We start from the raw sequence: 22,831 nt of genomic DNA on the forward strand, positions 1-22,831 counted from the left end.
TTCTCTGCTTTAAGGTATTAAAGTTGAGAATAACCTGGTGTCATGTGATGAAGACAACTTGATAGGAACAAGACAGAAAATGTATGTTGACAGGGAGGGCATTTACCATTTTGATTTGAGGAATCTCTTATTTTAAGAATCAAGCAATGTGGATGATTATACAGTTACCATAACTCGGTGGAAGAGCTGGTAGAATAAGTGGCCTGTGTTGACTACTTAGCCCTAGGTGAGGAGGATCAGACATGAATGGAACCTAGACCTAGAAGCAGGAGTGGGTTCTACTTGCCTTTACCACTGGTTTACAACAGGACCATGCGTGCGTACTTGCTTCACGCTTCTGCGCATGCGCAGAAGCGTTCTGATGATGTCGGGGTCGGTGGGCGGACCCTCCCTCCGGTTTTATTACCAGTTCTATGGAACCGGTCCGAATCGGGGGCAACCCACCACTGCCTAGAAGGGTATTATATTTTTCCCAGGCTTGACTCTAGGGATGGAAAATAGCAAACTTCAGCAGCAGCAAGGGAATGGGCCTTTTCAATGATGCCTCCAATCTCCTCTGGCATGCCCTCTCCAGTGAAATACGTCAAATACCTACTTTACCTTTTTATTCTTTCACTGCATGCAAATATTAATATGCAAATGTTCATAGAAGTGTGTGCATGGATATTTATTTACACAAGCACACCTGCACACGTGCACAAACACTATGGTTGAGTCCAAAAGATGAACTGCTACAAAGAAATTCTGATGCCTCCCTGTGGCTCCACTCTGGAATCATATCACGTCTGCATGACAAAAGGCTTTCATCTTATCACAATGATCATCCCATGGAAGTGATCAGGAGAAATCCTCACCCTTTGTTTAAATCAGTGGTGAAATCTGAACTGGTTTGCTACTGGTTTGCTGACTGCGCATGCACATTGCACGTCAAGCGCATGCTCATGCATGTGCGCACCAAACACACATGCACAGTGTGCACCAAACGCATGCTTCGCACATGCATGCGCAGTATATGCCAAAAGGAGGCTTGGGAAGGTAAGTAGAGCAGCGAGGGGGGGGATCAGATGTGCCGCGTGATTTAGATTCACTAGAAAGTATTTCCTGCTTTCTAGCGATTTTAAATCACGCGGCACAGTTGATCATTGGAAATACCGGTTCAGAAGAACCGGTAGCTTTTTTTAATTACCGGTTCATTCGAACTGGTAATTTTTATCACTACTGGTTTGCCCGAACCTGTGCGAACCAGTAGCATTTCACCACTGGTTTAAACCCATTTATACTACAATCATCTGAAAAGTTAGGATAGTTCTTTTAGAGTTTTATAACGTATGAGCCAACCCTCTTACCTATTTTATTTTCTTCCCTCTACATTTCTGCATGAGAAATTTTCTCTAACTTATCTCACTTCTGACACTGAAATTCAACCAAGGAGGAAAGCATAATGGAGAATAATGAAACCACATGCAACCAACAGGGTTTCATAAAATTGCTCTCCATCCCAGTTTTTATTTTATGTGTGGGTTATGACATGGATTTATTGTCATGTTCTTAGTTTGGCCTTCATATACTGGTTAGGTTAATGCTTATTTGCCAAAGGGACACCATTTCCTTCATTCGTCTGTATTTCTGATCACTGGTATTTATTTGCTTGGCAGAATTGCCCATGGTTTAAAATTTGTCCTGCCAATACAAAACCAGAACCATTCTTAGAGAAAAATGGTTCAACTTTGCAAACTCAGTAAACTGTAATGCAAGCAAGGTTTCAAAAGGAAGCAGAAAATAACAACAACAGTAACAACAACAGTAAACAACAATATAAGAGGATAAAATAATTAAAACATTTAGACTAGATACTGAATAATTATAGTTACATTAAATACTGTACCTGCAACTTGTCAACACCAAAAGTAACATAGATTTAAAGCTGTCTCAAGAAGTCAATACATTATTTATAGATTGAATATATCAGACTCCCAGCAACCCATGTAATGTGTAATTCAATTACATGGGTAGCTGGGAGTCTGACCTACTGCTGGCAAATAGTTCAGAGACAAAGCTGTTTCTGCTACAAGTGCCAACTAGAAAAGGTATTACAAGTTCACAGAATATACTGAGTCAGGAAAAACAAGTATTGCAATAACACTATTTCTAAAATTAGAGAGCAGCGATCCAAGGGAAAGGAATGAAATAAAACAACAGCTTGAAAATGCCTATACTATATTTATCCTATACTATGTTTATTTAGTTATTTGGTTTAAAATGGGATTTTATTGTACTTGTTTCTTAACTTGTGTTCGCCGCCCTAAGTCCTTTGGGAGAATGGCGGCATATAAATACACGTAATAAATAAATAAATAAATAATCCTGTGTGTACTTGGGATGAGCAGAAGTACAAGTTTGTCAATGGCAATTTGTAAAGGCTGAATCTGCCAAGGTGGCAATAAGTAGCTTCCGGGTTAGAACGGACTATGGTCTGGTTTGGTTTAAAAGTCTTCTTCTGAGTAATCCAATTTCTAAATAAGATTTTAAGTATATGCAGTGTCTTGATGTAAAACTTGATACAACCAGTAAAAAAAACAAGGATTGAGAAAAAGCTATTTCTAACTTGCTTTTGAAAGGTTCTCCAAGAATCCATGAACTCTTTACAGCACAAATAATAAATTATCATTATGCTTATAGTCTAAGCAATGTACAAGAGCCTTAACAACCTTATATGCAAATTAGCTTTCCCTAAATTGCACCCTCTAGGTCTATAAAGATTATACTTTCAAAAATTATCAGTCTAACCATTTTGTGTAGAGATTTAATCTCAACGTATCTCAAAGGCAATAATATTGGGAATGGCTGCTAAGGGTGGAGTAAGGTGGGCCAGTGAAGTAAGAAGGACTGAGGTTTCCTCAAAATGGGCAATGGTCAGGCCCAAATGCTTTTTCTGCAGTTCCTGCATATTTCATCAAATTTTGGTGATGTGATTGCTAAAAATCAGTAGAGAATCAAAATGTAGATGGTGAACTTTTATCATAGGCTAAATAATGAAAGAACAAATATCTGTAGTCACCAAACCCCAAACAATCATCCTTGACTGTTTTGTGACATTACCAATTTTTGCATCTTCGATACATGTTAAATGTGACCCCCATGGCTGCCTTGCCCATTCCACCTCAGCTTAGAATATTTTCACTTGGAAGCCCAGCTTTCTGTGACAGTTCACTGAGCTGTTTATCTTAGGAGCTTTGCCTTGATGTCACAAGTACCTGCGTGAGAAATGGAAGGTGTGCGTCTCCAGGCATTCCATTTAATGTATTAATCCATGCCAGTCATCGACGTATGAGGAATAATTGCAGTCACATGAGAGGCTTTGTATCATTTTAAAGCAATTACAAACACAGAGATCTGAACAGTCACAGCATTGACACTCAATGGTTCCTTTTAAAGTAATAATTCAAAGGAATTCCAAGAGTCACCAAAGTGACAACTGCTAATTTAAGTGTTAATTGGACACCAGGAGAAGATCTCTTAGGCAGAAATGTGATAATATACATAAAAAGAGGTGCATGTGATACCAGCATCTGATTTGTACTAAATAAGTACAATGTCACTCATGTTTTAGCCAGTAGTAAACATCTGAAATTAATCAGTAAGGAATACAAATCCTATCACTGCTTCCATCTTCAACAAAAGCTTTACAGAACAGGAAACTATAATAGTGTTTTATTTTTTTCTACATATTATATCAAACACACACACACACATATTGGACATCAGACCCAGTGGCTTTTACTATTTTGCAATAGTCAAAATTTGCTGTTTCTGTAATGAGTAGTATCCTGTATATAATCAGAAGCATTTGTTTTTACATAGAGCTTACTTCCTATTAAGTGTAAGACTACACTTTTCTGAGGTTATTTGGAAGCAGCAAGTTTCAAATAGGCAAGCTTATGACTAGGCTGTGAGCCATACATCAGTCAACCTTTTCTGAAAAAAAAAATCAACATATTAATATTTCCTTTGACTGTTTTAGAAGTACAATCCTAGATACATCTATTTAAAAATAATTCCCACTAGTTCAATAAAACTTAATTCTTAAGAGTGTTTTATTTTACTTTGTATCTTGCCTTTTTATCCTGGCTAACGATTAAATCGTTAATTTAATTTAATTCAATTTTAACTTTAATGTTTAAAACCGTTAAATTTTTTTTTCTAAAAACCAATACTAATGGGCAGTAAAACAGTTAAGTACATAAAAGCCTGATGAAAAAGATGCAGCATTACAAATTTTCTAAATGCTAAAGTGAGGACCAAATATAGTTCCCAACACCTGAATAATTTAGGAGTAACACTGAAGTGTCAGAAAAATAGACCTGTGCAGATAGGCAATCTTCAAAAGGGTCTTTATAATATTCCCAATGGAAGTACTGTAAATAGTTAAGTCCCAAGCAATTTAGGGCTCTATAACATTGTGCTTGAAAAGTAATGCAGATTTTTCAAGACAGGTATTAATATTGTACATTACAATAAACACATTAACACTGTACTATTACCCCTTAAATCTTGCATGGTTAGCAGACAGTCTCTTGTAATTTGCATCAACTGCAGCTTTTAGGATTATCCCACAAAACAGGTATAGTATGTGATATTCAAGGTGGAATACAATCAAGATGTCACCAGTATGGTCACAACTCACACAGCAGATGTAATTGTGCAAAAGATAACTAGGTATAGGATTGCAAAATGACTGGAGTGTCTAAGCATTCAATTGCTATAATGGTCATCATACATTCTTCTCAAGCCCACCACCTACATGTTCTTAGGGCAGGCACATGGATGCGACACTCAGCATATCAAACTTGGATCTGCTTGGCGAATTAAGTTTATTATAGCTGTAAGCCAATTTTCTGTAATATATTGTATCTAGAGAACTCTGCCTATCGCATCTGTTGTGGTACTAACCAAGGTATATGCTCTATTTATTCATTTTTTAGCACACTGGCTAAGATTAAAATAGAGATGTTGGATTTCAGGTTTGATAATTTTTCTTGGGATATTATTGCCTTACAATTATTGTTAGTTTCCCTGAAAGTTTTAGTCTTACTGCACATAAACAATCAGATTATTTAAATTGCAATCAAATACAACTGAAAGGCAATCATTTGGGAAAGGCAGCTGCAGACTCAGAAAAGAGTAAAAAAAAACAGTAAATTAAAGGTGGGTTCTTAGTTCCTGAAATACTGCACAATTTTGTTTGCTGCAGATATCACCAGTTATGTTCAAACCAAAAAAGCAGTCAGGCATATACTCAAGGGTCTACAAAAGAACGAAAACATTTGTAACTATTTCAAATGATTAGTATGAATCTTTTCCTAGCTATACCATTACCTAGCTATTTCCATTAGCTAACTTGGTTTATTCAAGATTAAAATAATGGTAAATTTCACAGGCTCATATATCATATAATCTTACAATGATAAGAAAATAAATTTAAGAAGCTAAATTAACACAGCAAATACAAATTTTGGATTATACACATAGAAGCCATGAAAGGCAACAATGATACTGAACAAATGTTTTTATGGGTGGAGGAAATGGAAAAGTTTTGCTAGAAGTGAAATGCTACTGGACCAAACAAAAGAGCACTGAAACCTCAACAGAATTTTACTAGTAGGAATTGTTTCTCCTGACCAAACCAAAGTTGACTAAATTCAACTTATTTGATTCAAAAATCAAATAAATTCAAGCTTATTTCTTGTCCTATCTCCTATAAAAGTCTATATAATTCTACCCGATCTTCAGTTTGACAAATCTTCAAAAATACTGTTGGCTTAAATTCAACTTGTGATCCACCAGGACACCCAAATTATTTCTGCATGTCCAGCTATCCAGTATGGTCCCTCCATTCTACAATTATATCTTTAACTTTTCTATCCAGTTTAGGACATTGCATTTCTCCCAAATTGAAATTCTTGCTGATGATTTCTGCCTTGTTCCAGCATGCCAAGATACTTCTCAATTTTAAGACTGTCATGTAAGCTGTTTGCTATCTCTCCCCCCTTTTCTGTTGGCTGCAAATTTAGTATTTTCTAACAATTCCAAATCATTTATAAATACTCAGGGAGAGGAACCTTATGGTATGATATTACACTAGACATCTCCTTCTAGTTTGATGTAGAGTTATTGACATTCATTGTGAATGAATGTCTAACCAAGTTCTATCCCTATTCCATGAAGTTGTAGTGGTATATATGGATGGGAATCAGATAGATTAGAATGAGAGTTAGGGATTGTCTCAAGAAAATTTAATGCATTTCACTGACTTTTCTGTAGTCGAAGGGGGTCTCCCCAGATATAGTTTTATTTTATCATGAAGCTGCATCAAAATTAATGAGACATAGTACACTGGATGTAATGTTATTAAATTAACTTCTTATAGGAGTGTGTGAATATATCAAGAGCATAAAAACACACTTGCATAAAGTTAAATACTGGGATAAAAGGCCTTCAAGAAAATTATATTTATAATAGAGATCTAAACCAAGTACATTTATCCAAGTAAAAAGACACAATTATTTGAAGAAAAAAAAAGACAGGGACAACCCTAATTCTCTAATGTGACAGTTAGCTATTTGGGGTAATATATTAGCATAGCCAGTCATTTTATTATGTTCAGCAAAACCATTTTTTTAAACAAAAGCATTTTACCCATCTTTAGGGAGTTCCAAAATAATGTTATTTTGAAAGTCAAACATCACTCCTAGCAAATCGCTTGAAACTTCTTTCACCCTTTAAATATTTCATTGTTGTAACCTTAGTATTCTCAAGTAATAAGAGTTAGCTCCTGTACAAGCTGTTCCGTATAATTTAATCCATAATGGCCAGGAAACAGTGGTCTGTAATTTGTGTGACTATGTCCTAGTGGTTTAGATTGAAAATGCTAAAGTTAAAAGTATTTTTTTTTCATGGAATTGCTTTCTTTCTCAGAAGCTGTATACAAGTAGTCCTTGACTTATAACCATAACTGAGCCCAAAATTTATATTGCCAAGTGAGAAATTTGCTAAGTAAATTTTGCCCCATTTTACGAGTTTTCTTGCCATATTTGTGAAGTGAATCACTGCAGTTGTTAAATTAGTAATACAGTTGTTAAGTGAATCTGGCTTCCCCATTGACTTTGCTTATCAGAAAGCCACAAAAACGAATCACATGACCCCAGGACACTGCAACTGTCATAAATATGAACCAATTGTGAAGCATCTGAATGTAAATCACATGACCATGGGGATATTGCAATGGTCATGTGTGAAAAATGGTCATAAGTCACTTTTTTCAATGCCGTTGTAACTTCAAATGGTCACTAAGTCGAGGACTACCTGTAGTACTGATAGAAACTGGATTTAAAATTCTTTTGATCAAATGTGATTTCTATCACCTCAGAAAATCTGCCCTTCTTCCTCTTTGATTTACTCTTGTTGAAGACACTTTCCTTGAATTTGGACAAAGTTTAAGTGTTTCTGCTATAACACTAGTGATTGTCTTCCATTTATTACAAATTTGTAACATTGTAGAAACTTGAAATCCTGCAGTCACATGCCAGAATGTTATGATAACATAAAATAATTAGCTAGTCAGATATATATCTTTCTAACAAACGATTTAAGTTTGTTAATGCTTTTGGAATTAAGCATGAGAAGAAGAAAGGGGAAAAGAAACTTAAAAATGACTAGTTCTTCCAGTTTTTGTTCCTCTTTCTGTAAAGAGAAAAGCAAATCCTCTTTCTCTTTTTGTAAATGACTAATGTACAATAACCAAAAACTAACAGGCTTTACAACTTTCCAATTTTGCTTGTGTGAATGTCCTTTTTAATATAACCTATATTTATCTAAATATTCACACAAACATCTCTTTTTTTGAAAGATATAACTATCAAACAAATATGTTTAATATACTCTCATGCTTATAAAAAAAATCTCTGTTCTCAATTTTAACATCTGCTTTTGGGGGCAACCATTAGAATATATATTTAGGAAAAAATAGAGAAAATATCTGCAGAAGCAGAAAACACATTCTACAAAAGAACTTCTCTTTACAGGATTCAGATAGGTAAGTTGCAGCCATTTAGTGGCCTCTAGCACTACACTTTAGTTTCCCAGAGCAAGCCAGAAATGGATGGAAGCAAGAATTGGCTCTTTTTTGTAATTTATGGGGTTGGAAAAATGAACATTCAAGTGAGTTAAATAACTATGTTTGCTCCTTAATTCACTTTCCTTCTGAAAGATTAACAAATTGGCTCTGCTTTCTATAACAGTATCACTATACCACTAGTTAGACCCCCTACAAACTTCAGACAGCCAAAAGATTATCTAGCCAGTCTGCTATGAAAGTTGCCTATTCCTAGAAATAGAACACTAGCAGCAACACTTAATGAAATCACTAGGCAGTCAGTCAAAGAGGGGAAGGTTAACTGAATGTAGGTTACATTAGAAGGTTACAGAGACCTCAAGGGTATTATGTTCCAAAACAGTTGCCAACTTAAGATTCAGAGATTTACAAACAAAATTCATGTTTAAACCTTGATTGCTTGGTGCAGAAATAATAAACTTTAAACATTTGAACAGTTTACAAAGAAGGACAATAACCTAAATGTTTGAAATGGCTGAAGAGGAGTGAAAAGTCCAATTCCCTGATGTGAAGTTTCCCTTTAGTTTGAAGGAATGCAGCAATAGGTTAAACCTTCCATTGTCCAATAATTTTGCACTAGTATTCCTTTCTCTGGGTATATTACATAGATCATAACATATATTAAAATGAACTGAGGAACCTAAGGCTGTAACACATTTATCTCAACTGTATCGTTGTTGTCGAATTGTTTGTTGTCTAATTAGAGAAAAGACAATATTTACATTTGTTATTGTTGGGAAACTTGTGACAGCTAGTCCTCAACTTATGACTGAAATTATGGTGGTGCTGAATTTACGACTGACCCCAAAGTTAGGGTTATTGCACTGCCCCCATGGCCACATGATCAAAATTCTTATGAGTGCCCTCTACATTTATGACCACAGGGGCATTTCAACTCCCCCCCACACACAACTGGCCTCATCTATGTCCTGCACTCCCTGCACTTTGTCACTCCTGCTCTGGCTGACCTTTTTCTGTTCCCACTGATGAATAAGCATGCCATGCCCGACCCATCACGAGGCATTTGCTGAGGCAGTCGAGATTTTCCGGGGTGCTGTGACTTTGTGCCATGCTGGTAAGGCTTTCCAGAGCACTGAACTTTGCACTTTGCTTTGGGGACTTCTGAGGGCACTGACGTTCTGCACTTAGCTCAGGGGCTTCTTGAGCCGTTTAGCTGTGGTGTTGGAAACAGCCTCCCAAAATATGAAATTCTGGGCTGTTTATTGCGCCACAAGGCAAAGTGCACGACAGTGCAAAGGGCTTTGATGGCGGGGGATGGGGGAGAGATGGATGAATGGGGGGAGTTGAAGAGGAAGCACTCCCTGAGCTTTCTGAGGGTTGGGGATGGGAGGGACCAAACCCAGAATGGTTTCAATTCAGGTGGATCCTTGGCCAACGATTGGTGGGATTCAGTTAACAAAGATGGGAAGTGCCATTGCTAAACAGTGTAGTCACCTAAAGTCACCTTTATGACCTCACCGTTTAGTGATAGGCATTCCAGTTCCAATTGTGGTTATAAGTCGAGACTACCTGTATAGACTTTAGTATGAAACAGAAAATATGAACTTTTGATTTGTGGCTTTGATGATTAGAAAACGTTTGATAATAGAAAAAGGCAGCTACTTTTTGTAACTAGAGAGTAAGAGATTCCAATTTCCAAAAGAAATTGGAAACTTGTATTTTTTATCTTTTCTTGTTGCACTTTTTCCTTTCTTCAAGCTAGTTTTGCTATTCTTAATAATATTCTTTAATAAAATTTATACAAAAATCTGATCTAATGAATCAGTATTTTTATTTTTTCATGTACAATGATGAATTAAAGGACATTGAGAGGAATAAATTTAAAAAAATTGATCTAAATATTACATGTGAACTATTTATTTTGTTCCACCCTTATTATTCAAAGAAACATATTATTAAAACTATAAAAGAGAAAATCGTGATGTGATATTAACGATATCACAATATCATGATATTCAGTGATATGTTTTACTTTTTTGGCCCTATATTTGATGTTTCTAATGATACTTTTTAAATAGTGTATCCTACTTTTTCAAAATGAAGCTCATTTATAATGGTAATGTTGAAATCTAATAAAGATGCTGCTGAATGTGTAAGTTATTGCCTATTTTGTTAAATACTGGTTCAAAAATTCTGAGAACTGCCTTGGGTTTGTAGATTACAAACATCATCATCTGAAATGTTTGTTTTGTGCAATCTGGCTTTATAAAATGCGTCAAACATTGGGCAATATTAAACCACTAAATAGTATTATGGGCATATGTTTAAAAAGATCTCCAACTGGCATTGGATTTAGAAAAGGCAGGGTACAGTGGAAACATCTGGAGCAAGTTTTTGTTAAACATGGATTTCTTTATTCACTGGACTTAAAAGCTGCGCTCTTATTCTTCAGTCAGAATTATTACCAATAAAATTATTTCTTTACTTCTCAAGATGTGTCATGAAACATCTGTCAAGATTGGGACAAAGGCCACATGGGTCATATATATGTTGATATAATGAAGATATTGACCAAAATTATTTTGTATAGCCAAGATTTAATTCTTTCTGAACAATTTACTGTTTTTCTAATATGTATTATTAATGCATTGATTGTATTTTCTTGGAGAGTTTCTGATATTCTTTTAAAATTTATGCTTTATGTTTTAAAGCAATAAAATAATAAGACCAATGGTTAGCTTTGAGAAAAAGATAGCACTCTTCAAGGGGGTATCTGAAGGGGTGTAATTGTTGAATATTAATTAGAAATATTACGACCAAAAGCAATAAAATAGCGGAACCAATTAACTAAGAGAGAGGGGAAAACTCTTTTTTGCTGGATGCGTTTAAGCAGAGATCTGAGAGCAATTTTTCAGAGATTTAAATTGGGTTTTATGAGAATACTTTTGTAAAGAAAATGCACATAATCACATTAAAAGGTCTGATAATGAACGCTAGTATTTCTAGTACTTCTCTAACCACTATAAACCTCCTAAAGCTTCATAATGGGGGAACCCTCATACTGAATATCATCTACCCAAGATGAGCAGAGAAGAAAGTCACCATAGGCTTGGAGCCACAGGTCACTCAATTTCACCAATAGTAATAAATAGTCTATGGTCTCTTATACTTGGCCAAAATATTCTTCCGCACATGGTCATTTATGTAGATATATAAAAGGCAAATAGTAAGTAATGAAAAACATTTTTTTTTTCTAACAGAGAATATTGCTACATTTATAACCAGCAAAGTATCTGAGGCAGTCCACACACAGTATCTTAGGTACATTTAAGAGAGCAGCAGTCAACAGATATCCTCTTATATCCATCCCTGGATCATTTTCTCCTCAGAAACAAATAAACCACAGAAGCAGAATTTACATAAAATTATCTTGCTCCATTTTATTTAAGATTCTTTTCTCCAGTTAGTAAAAGAAAGATGTGTCTCTTTTTATACATATATACAAGTTCAGTTATAAAAATAGACAGCACATTCAAAGAGGAAAAAAAAGGCTTGGCATTTTTTTGATTCCCTCTAAACACTGTATATACACATGTGAATCTGAGGGGGGCGGGGTAAAATCTTCATGATTTAACTTAAATATCCCTCCCCACCCAATTAATCCCTCCATTTTTTTTTCTGAAATCAATCTAACTGAACTCATTTCTGCTATTTTCAGGTGTGCAAATCAGAAGCAAAGTCAACAGGAAGCACTTGCTCTACACTGAGGGATGCCAGGCAAGGTGCATGAGACTGAAAAATCCTTTGCTGACTTAGCTAAGATCTTCACCTCGTAACCTGGTTCTCCCTTGAAAGGTGAAATGCCCAGAAAAAAACAACAACCACTTACTGTCAATATGAAGGCAAGAGAACTGCCCCCCCCTTTCATCTCAGTGCAATGAGGACCGTATACATATCATGCTAAAGCAGAGGGTTCTTGTGCATTCAGAATGGAGTACCAGAGCAGAGTTGCACAAATGGCACCATTAATCTCTCACAACTTCACTAGTTTTACAGAGCATTCAACCAGTGCCAGATCACCACAGTGGAACTATCCAACCCAACCCTACTGAAGGATATGGACACTGCTGACAAATAAGACCAGCTGTGTGCGCATACACACATATTGAATCGGAATGAATGACGTTTTACTTTAACTAGGACCAGAATGGAAACAAAACAGCATTATTCATCTTGTGTAATACAGTGAACAGTGGTACCTAAATCATCATCCAAAAGCTTTTCTATGGCACAATGAGAGGAGAAATAGTGATGTTTTCTCTCTCTCAGATTTATTCTTATTTAGAGTCATTCACAAATTGTCATTCCATTTTAAAACCTTTAAACTCATATAAACACATTCGGGGAGGGTGGAGGGGTGAGGGAGCTTAAAAGATGTTGATGAATCTGACTCCTGCATATTATGACCTTAAAAGGTTTTTTCCCCACTCTATGATTACAGAGCTGGCAATGCTATTAACGAAGAGCTCTAACCTGTTTTACTGTTGGGCTGACTAATAAAACAGTAGTCTAGTAATCCAGATGCATGATATTGACAAAAGATCCTTTTTAGGACACAGTGCAAAACTCTCCTTTTACCTGAATTCTATTCTTTATGGTATCTCACTATTCATCACATTAGAACCATCCAATTATTTCTCCACAGCTTCTTCCAAAAGACGCAGAGCAGAAGGTTCCTCTGAATCTACAGAGCACCTCCAAAGTTTATATGCTGATCTCTTTATTTTAAAACCAAGCTGAATTCCATGAAACCTGAAAGATGAGGGCAGAGGGTGCTGGTATGAGTAGGAATGAAGGGGGAGATCTTGCAGCCAGTCCCATATGGAAGTTGGATTCTTTCCCTGCATGATTTGTAGGATGCTACAAAAAAAAAATCCTCAATGGAAAAGTTAAGCCCAAGCATCCCCGTGTCTCAGACCCTCTTCCTCACAATTCTGCAAAGGGTAGTAAATCTGGACTATGCATGAAAGTGCACATAAAACACCTCTTGACAAGTAGTGCAGTAATCTTCACACCCACATGGGATGAAAACAAGGCATCATCTATATACCCTTTTGCTGGTAGGCGTGGGCTACTTTGAAAGCCAATATGAACACGTATAGGTTCCAGGGATTCAAAATTACTACCGCCCACCTGAAATATGGGCTCCTTTATATTGTTTTCGAATAGGGGTTTCTGGTGCCAAGGAACTGGCTAAGCTTAAGTTCTTAGAGGATCCACAAACACTGTTTCCTTTGCTCAAGGAGGAAGAGGCGCTTGATAATCCAAAATCTGAAAGTCCAGCAGGTCGTATAAGTGGAGTCTGGAGAGGGCTACCTGAAGGCATACCTAGCCGGAAAAAAAAAAAGAGCACCACAAAGTAGTAGTAGCTATAGTAAACACTTCCTCAACAGCAACAGATTAGACCTGAAACATAACTGTTTAAGTCAGGGGTGTCAAACTCATGACGACACATCGTCACATGACATATCACAACTTCCCCCCCCCTTTGCTAAAATGGGTGGGCATGGCCAGTGCGTGACGCATCTGGCCCATGGGCCACGAGTTTGACACCCCTGCTTTAAGTGAACACAGTACTAAACCTGCAGGCATGATAATTGACTATGACTTTCAGTGAAAAGAAAGACAACTTCTAACTTTTTAATAAACCCAAACAGGTTTAAGAATAGTTAAGTGTGAGGCATCTGAGCCCATTCATTTTAATGCAATTAAAAACAACCTACAAATCAGTGGTGAAATGTAAAATTTGTTACTACCGGTTCTGTGGGTGTGGCTTGGTGGAAGGGGGGTGTCATGTGACTGGGTGGGCGTGGCCAACTTTTTTTCCTTCTTTTTCTTTTAAAACCATTTTTTCTATAACCTCTTCGGACGATCCTAGCTGAGTTGCCTCAGCCGAAGAGGTTGTAGAAAAAATGCTTTTTAAAAGCCTCTGACAATCCCAGCTGAGCCGCGCGATCATCAGAGGCTTTTTTTTAACTTTTAAAAGCATTTTTTCAGCGGAAGGAAATGCTTTTAAAAAAAAAGCCTCTGATGAATGCGCGGCTCAGCTGGCCATGGGGGGGGGGCAGGGATTTTTGCTATCAGTTCTCCGAACCACTTGCCGCCATCACTACTGGATCGGGCGATCCGGTCTGAATCAGGAGGATTTCACCCGTTACAAATGTTGTCTGCTCAACCATCATCTACTTCGGTGACAGAAAATGTTATTAGTGCAAGATGATTCCACTATGGGGTGCTTTTCAATTAAAAAATATGGTAATAAAAACAATGATATGGATTGGAAGACTAGGCAGTTGTATCCAACTGCATTTTTCTCTGGAATCAAATATGAATTTTATATGGATATCAGGGATTCCTTCAGGAAGGCATGAATTGGGTCTCCTCTGATAACTCCCCAAGTGCAGAGCCTACCTTTAGACACGTTGTACCCATAGGCTGCATAGGCTGCAGCTGAGGCAGCAGCTGCTCCTGCTTTAGCCCCCGCCATGGCAGCTGCACTTCCTGCAGTTGATTTTCGGCTCCGACTTTTTGTTGTGCTTTTGGATCCACTGTTTGTACCTTTGGGCCGACCACGACTTCTACCTGAATGACCTCTTCCTGTGACTGGCAAATCTTGTACTGAAATTCCTTAACAAAACAAAGAAAGAAAGAAAGAAAATGTGTAAACATCTAGCATTGTATCAGAACAGTGTTTAACAAGCATAATTAGATCTTCCTTTATGGATAAACAATGTATAATTTATTAAAGATATGTCATTTTCCAAACTTGCTTGTTTGCAGATATACCACGTTTTGTGACCCTCCACTCTCTATTTTCATTATGAATTGTTATTAAATTTATAAGGACAGTGAACAAATCTCTTGTTTGCCTGAGTTATCATTGTAATAAAATATTCCATAAATATTTTGTATCAGTTCAGCAGCCATCCCACCTTTCCTTGAAGTTATGAGGATTTGTATTCAAAATTAATTAGTTTTGTGCATAAAAGCTTAGCTCACTCTGCTTAATAAATGTATTCCTTAAAAATCCAAAAATATTCCTTTCAAAAGAACAGGTTCAATAAAAATATTTTTACTAACTTATCTATACTAATGAAGTCTCAGCTTTATAAGTCCCCCCCCCCCAAAAAAAACCTTAGGGTCATGTCATATGGCCCAATAAAGCTACTGACCCAGATGCCCAAGGTTTCAAAAAAGGGCAAATGCCATATTAGGAATCATTTGGAAAAGGACTGAAAATAAAATTACCAACACTCTCATGCTCTTATACAAATCTCCAAATCTATATGCACAGTTCTGGTTGTTTATTTGAAAAAGGAACTAATAGAAGTGGCTGGAGTACAGAAGAGGGGAACCAAGCATGATCCAAAGAATTGACATTCCTTCCTGGTGAGAAAAGACTACCATGGTTAAGCACTTCAGCTTAGATGAAAAGTTGGCTGTGCATATGATTGAGGTGCATAAAATCATACACAGCATGAGAAACAGGATAGGAAGTAGTTTTTTTAAACTCCTCCCATCTAAAACATTAGATGTTCTTCAAGGAACAGCCCATATCTTCACTCATATATGCTCTGCTAGGACACTATTATTCTTCTCATTAGTGTATATGGCATTGAGGTTGAAGAAAAAGTGATCTGGCAGAAGGCATTAATAATGTCCTTGCCAAGTTGAGGAATTAATCCAATCACAGCTCCCACTTGTAATGTGGGAGATGCTTGTATCAACTTCTGAATTTAACTTAAAAGTAAACATCTCAAGCATATAGAGAATTGGTTAGGACATACCATTTTACTGACCTAACATATCTGAATAGGACATTCTTTTCTGGATTGCCTCTTGTCTAATGTTTTGCAAATCTCATAGTATTATGCAATCTATAGAATTCCCAGCATGTATTCCTAGCCCAAGATTACAGATAAAAACTAACCATTCATGTTGTCAGAGACAGAGCCAGTGACGGAAGCTGGGGAGTTGGTAGCTCTTGACTGAGGTGCAGAAGATGCTGGATCATCTACAATCACAAGCATGTCATTGCTGCTCTCATCAGGGGGGATGGAACCCATGTGCAACTCACTGTTGATGGAAATCTAAATCATACACAAACAAAATCATGTATGTTAGTTTAAATTACACCACTAAATGAAACATGCTTTTTGACAACACATGACTCAAAAGTTTCTTGCTACAACTGGCAATACCTCTGTGCCAAACACAACCCTCTGAGAACCAATGTTTTAGCCTCGTTTACCTACTTTCAAAGAACACAGATTAGCTATTTTTGTAAGTTAATTCTGGATGCTCTGTCTTTGAAACTCACTATATTTGACATGGGCAGCTTTATAAATGAGAAAAATAAACAAATTCACTTCTGGAATTCCTCAGATTCTGCTTAATGTCAGGTATGCTTCCTTCAAAGTCCAAGAAAGAATGGCCCAAACTCCATTGTTTATAGAAGCAGGTACTTTTACTGGAAAATGAAGTGATCGCAACCAAGGAAAAGCAGAATCTGAGGCAAGAGCGCGAAAATTACAGATAGAAAGCATCCCCTCCCACTGTCCAATGTAAATCATCCAATCCAAAGGTCTCCCTGGGGTCAGGTGAAAGCACATGTCTGGCGGTGTCATCAATCAGGAATGCCATGGCCATTGACCCGATAGCAGCTTCAAAGATGCAGCACTATATCTTAGGATTCACTTTCGTTTCTCTCTCCAGCATGCTTATAACTCAATGCTAGCTCCCCACTCCCCCTGTTACCATGGCAGCCAAAGCAGGAAAAAGCGGAGGCTGACATAAGCCATAGCAACAGCGTTTAAATTTATATACTGCTTCATATTGCTTTACAGCCTCCTCTAGGTGGTTTAGAGAGTCAGGATATTGCCTCCAACAATCTGGGTCCTCATTTACCGACCTTGGAAGGATGGAAGGCTGAATCAACCTAGAGCTGATCAGGATCGAACTCCAGGCTGTGGGCAAGAGTTAGTCTGCAATAATGCATTCTAACCACTGCACAACCACAGCTATGATAGTGCTTTCACAATGATTCTCATGGGATGAGGGGGCTCACCATAGTGATTTATGTAAATCACACAATAGGCATTCATCAGAAGACAAGCTAGTAGGGGCTTGCTTCCCATCACCTCTTCTATTACTCTTGTTTACCTTTGCTTTTGTTTATTTTCTGTTTGTTCCTAAACCAGTCGTATAAATGTTTATGTCAAATATGTGTATTTTCTAATACATTTATAAATTTATTTATTTATTAATAAATTATAATAACTTTATTTATAAAATGGCCAAGTTGTTTCCTAAAGAGATCCTTACCTCACTGAAAGGGCTGGGCATGGCAGACTCCACACTAACAAAAGACTCATCACCATCAGCTGAAAGATTTGAATTATCTGCAGATGGAACAAACGGGACCACAAGATTGATGCCTTCTTTCCTTTTTCTCCCATCTAACTCATCTTCCTTCTTTTTCTGCAATTAAATTATAAAAAGAAATTATGAGGCTTGGAAATATACCAAAGCCTTAGAAATTAAGCTAACAATATGCCTGTTCACCAACACAATACAAAGTAATAGGATAAAAACAATATTGCCTGGTCTGTAACTTCTATATTAATTTAGGACTCCTGGCAGATCAGACCAAATAATCCACCATGTCCCACATCCCATGCTGGGATGACGTACTACTAGAAAACTAACCAATAGTCCATGAAAAAACAGACCTCAAACTTTATTCCTAGCAACCATCCTTCTAGGGATATAACCTCTAAGTGTGAAAAAAGATGTACCATGATTATTGGCAGATAGTCCTCACTTAAATACCATTTGTTCAGCGACTGTTCAATGTTAAAAATAGTGCTGAACAAATGGTATTTATGCCTGGTCCTCAAGGTTACGGCTGTTGCAGCACGCCCTGAGTCAAAGGAAAGCGAGCATGGAAGAGCAGGAGAAGCATGAGGTCCTGGCCTAACAACTACAACTGGAACTATCAAAATTGCCATTGCTAAGTGGCACAGCCACATTATTTTTCACCTAAGGATCACATCGCTTAGTGATGGAAACTCTGATCCCAATTAAAACTGTTAAGCAAAGATTTTGCCAGTCCCATATTTCATTATATGATGATATAATTTACTATTACAATTAAATCACATTATCTAACAACATTTTTATTAAAATATTTGCATGAAAATAGCTACACTTTTATAACAAGATACTTTATTTGCCAATGTAAAAATCTTTAAGTTAACTATAAAGTTGGGGCAAGCTTTAAGAAAAATTCCATTCAAACAGCAAAATTGATCTCACGGAAAATTCTTCCCTCACTCTCTCCTGCTGTCTTTAGATTGCAGCGTTACTCAAATTATAATGACCAGACTCTCACCCCTTTCTATGAAGTTTACAAATCTTGAGGTTTGAGTGCATGTGCAATACATGACAGACAATGTTTTAAAAACTATTGGTGATTTCCATCCTTTGGTGATTTTACATCAAAATATATTCCGGCTGAGTTACTGGCTATTAAGCACAAGCAAAAAATGAGCCTGAATGGAACAGACAATATAAGCTTCTGAAGACAAAACTAACATTTAATGCTATAAATATAAGCAATGGAGAAGGACTATTCAAAATACCTTTTCAGCATACTTTTCCCTTTTACGTTTACGCTCTTTGACGCGATTTGTTTCTTCCTGTTGCCGTTTCTCCTCCTGACGTTGACGCACTGTGTTAAGAAATGCAGAAAAAGATCATGAACAGCACAGATGCAAATATAATTGTAAAATATTAGAACACAGTTTAATGTTTACAAAGCAGGGCTGTATTAGTTCTGCAATTATTTATCCTAGTCCTTTAACTACATCCTTTTCAAATATAGATCATCCCTGCCTCCAAGAAAATAATGTTTTAATTAGCCGTTATAAGATGCAAACTGCCTCTGATATAAACATTTACCAACATGCAAATGATAGGATGGAGTTACAGTGTCAGTCTTTTTCTTGCTACTGTATTCTTGGTTTCATTCTAAATGAAAAACTTTTCTCTATTTTTAAATGTTCTGAAGGAGAAAAATGCCAATTTTCATTTAAGAATCATTCCGGCTGTATTACATTGTTAAGTTTTAGCTAGATAATGAGCAACAGCAGCAAATGTCCTTCTTCTGTATTTGAAATGTATGAAGTTTAGACAGTCGGGGGTGGGGTGAATCTCACATTTTGTTTCAGAATATTCAGTGCTTGAATGCATATTGTGATCAAATGCCAAAATAAGATTTAATTCTGCAGCAAATTGAAGTAAAATTAATCCACCTCAAATTCTAGTACTTGTTCAAAATACCAAGAAAAATAGCAACATTGTCACACAAATGTGTTAGATAGGAAAGAGGATTTAGCATACATTTTTTTTCAAGTTCCTCATCATCCAGAAGTAGACTAACAACTTCCTTTGGTTTCAAGGTGTCTGGTTTGAAATTGCCACCTGAAATCACCATCCTTTGAATCTAAAAACAAAAAAAAAACCCCAGGGTATTAATATTGGAGACAGCATTTGAATTTTAAGGCAGTATTTAGAGACCACAACATAACAAAGCACCTTTCAAAATGTATTGTAGACTAGACTGGGTATTTGTGAACACAGATTCTTCTTTGGGCCAGTCATTTTCTCTTAACCCAACCCACCTCACAAGGTTATTGTTGTTGTGGGGAAAATAGGAAAAAGGAGGAGGGTTGGATATGTTCACCACCTTGAGTTATTTGTAAAAATTATAAAAGCAGGATACAAACAAACAAATAAATTTGAAATAAATATTATTACTATTATGATTATCAATATGTTGAAACTTTAAAAAACCTTTTCTGTACTAAAATCAACTGCAGCTTATGTGATCCAAACCAGTCTAGCACATATTCGAATATGCATATAAACATCTATGACTAAATTCAGGTTCAAATAAAAATAAAAGGAGGCAGAGCATTGAGAAGTCAGTAACAATTGTGAGACCATTGTGACAAACCCTATAAACAAGAAGAAACAAAATATTCCGATAGTTGGTAAGATCTCCTTCTCATTACTAGAATAAATAGAGTCTGTAATTTCATTCTAGTCTTATGAAGAATCCCACTTTAAAGGAAAACAGGTGTATAACACAAAACAATGGGACATTGATGTTCTGAACAACCTATTCATCATACACATTGGATTGTAGCTATCACCATTTCCCATCAGCACATCCATTGGTTGTTCTGGCTGAAGGAAACAGAGGCTGTAGTTCAAAAGCATCAGACTGAGGTAAATCTGGAATAGTCTGAAGGGTACAATGCAACCACCTTGCTAAAATCAAACATGTTTCAAATTGATCAGTGTCAAAATTAGAATTCAATCTTAGAACGTTACATATGTATATCAACTCAACTTTTCTAACAGATTATATATATTAATAAATATAAGTAATAGAGAAAAAATTGGTCATTATTGGAGAACACACCTTGTGTTTCTCTGGTTCTGGACCTGCCTTTTTGTTACTTTACATATATATGCAAATATTACATAAATGCAAAATGACAGAGCTGTTTTTGCAGATGTATAATACATATTGTTTAAGACCTAAATAGCTTATGCAAGAGAACTAGTATGGTGTAGTTAAGAGTCAGAAACTGTGTAAGTACTAATTCTGCCTTAGGTACTAAACCAGCTGGGTAACTGCGTCAGTCACTTTCTCAGACCTAGGAAGAAGGTAGTGTCAAAACTCTCGCCAAGAAAGCTGCATGGATTTGTCCAGGCAATTGCCATGTTCATTATACAAAGCACCCATTTTGCTTCTCTTTCTTGTTTAGTCACAGCAGATCTTGTTAGATCAGTGTTGTTATAAATCTCATAGTACTGGCCATCTTATTCAGTGACTCACTCACTTAGGGTAACAGAGAGTTATCCTGCTTGTGCCACACGGCTTCTGCTGGCATCTACACTCTGCACAATTCTCTATAGAAAGGCCTCTTGGTAACGCCACTGGATACCCATATCAACCACAGATCGCTTGCTGCAATCTCCAATGAAAGGCTTGCTGGATAATACTGCCTCACACTTGCTGCTTGGAATCTATAGGTAATGTTAGCTTTAACAGCATAAATGAGAGGCTCCTTCACCAAGACTGTGAAAGAGTTATATATACCAGATGCAACATGAGTTGGTAACAAACTAGGATGACTCCCTTTATCACCAGCTGAGCAAGTCACTCTGTAAAAGCGAAGCTGCCATGAAAAAGCCATGAAGAGCCTAGGAAACCTAATAAAATCTAAAACTGAGCAAGAAGAAGGAGTAGATATACCCAGGGGCAATTGACCATTATGGGAAGAACAGCTTGTGGAAAGAAGAAAATGGCCACATGGTCCTGAGCCTAAGATCTTGTAATTTGCAGTTATCTGCTACTTTATAGAGCAAACCCTCTACTAGTACAGCAACGGCTCTACTAACTCTAATGATAACCAAATAAAGGCAACAAGATTTTGTCAAATAATAGGTTTCTACACAGCAGTTTGTGTAGTCGGAACTTTTAAATAAATGAATATACTTTTCTTCATACTGTGATTTTCCATCAGACATAAGTTCCTCTCACCAGAAACAAATGGCTTCCATCTCAATAGCAACAATTCCACTTCCCAGCTATCTCATATATAATTAATATTCTGGTCTCTTACCTCGCTTTTTTCTTTAGCCCTTTGCAAGATACGCTCCTCAATAGTGCCTTTACAAATCAGTCGATACACAGTGACTTGTTTTGTCTGACCCAACCTGTGAGCTCGATCCATAGCCTGTTGATCCACTGTTGGATTCCAGTCACTATCGTAGAAAATGACCTGTCAGGACATTTTTTAAACAAGTTACATATACAATAATTGTGAAATTATTCACAAGGATACTAGCCTATTTAGTGAGTTTTCAGGATGAAACTTCATTATTTTAAAGTAAATACATGGAAAATGCAAATTGCTGTACATCTTTTATTTCTTCTGCTATGACACATTTATCACTTCAGAAAAAATCAAGGTAGATCTGCGATTGTTGTCAGTAAAGAATTTCTATCAGTTCAAAAACATGGAGAATGGAAGAAAAAGAAGAGCATATGGCTATGTGATCTTTGGTGATCACTTACTGGAGTGAAAGATCACCAGAACATTACTTATCTCTTCACCTTGAAGAAAGTGAAGTTAGTTGGAGCAGTACAAATAAACAGAAGAAAGGGAGTTATTATAGCTGATTTTTAGATATTAATCATTTTGTTATTATATTGATTCTTCAGGTTCTGGGAGAAAATGTTGAAAAGTTGTTCCTGCTTGTTCATCACAAGCAAAAAAAATATATCTTACTTTGCTGTAATGTAACTTGTAATAATATAATAGAAATGCTGGAGAAAGAAGTGTTACTACTGAGAACTGGGTAAACTGAATGCATAGACATCCTCTGTGTGGCAGTGCTTTTATTATTAAAATTCCCATTTTTGGTGTTGGTGTAATTTGATACTATAATTCACATAAAATTATAGTAGAAATAATATGCTACTACACTAATGAGATGAATTCCAGCTCTTATCTGGAAAAAATCTAGGTCTGCACCCTTAATTATTGGGATTTCCTACTT

At 36.6% G+C, this 22,831-nt stretch overlaps 1 protein-coding gene across 1 annotated transcript in view; it reads right to left on the bottom strand.

Moving 5' to 3' along the window:
* Nucleotides 1-11,545: 11,545 nt before the first annotated feature.
* Nucleotides 11,546-22,831, bottom strand: part of INO80 (INO80 complex ATPase subunit) — a 56,026-nt gene continuing 44,740 nt past the window's right edge. The window contains exons 30-36 of the mRNA XM_034417826.2: nucleotides 21,892-22,050; nucleotides 19,595-19,697; nucleotides 18,835-18,923; nucleotides 17,516-17,671; nucleotides 16,122-16,281; nucleotides 14,603-14,818; nucleotides 11,546-13,519 (exon numbers count right to left, since the gene is read on the bottom strand). Of these exons, the coding sequence (XP_034273717.2) occupies nucleotides 13,314-13,519; nucleotides 14,603-14,818; nucleotides 16,122-16,281; nucleotides 17,516-17,671; nucleotides 18,835-18,923; nucleotides 19,595-19,697; nucleotides 21,892-22,050 (1,089 nt within the window). The 3' untranslated portion in view covers nucleotides 11,546-13,313. The remainder of the gene's footprint in view (nucleotides 13,520-14,602; nucleotides 14,819-16,121; nucleotides 16,282-17,515; nucleotides 17,672-18,834; nucleotides 18,924-19,594; nucleotides 19,698-21,891; nucleotides 22,051-22,831) is intronic.

Source organism: Pantherophis guttatus, chromosome 1, assembly GCF_059756535.1.
Source record: "Pantherophis guttatus breed Tessera chromosome 1, ASM5975653v1, whole genome shotgun sequence".
Lineage (NCBI taxonomy): Eukaryota > Metazoa > Chordata > Lepidosauria > Squamata > Colubridae > Pantherophis > Pantherophis guttatus.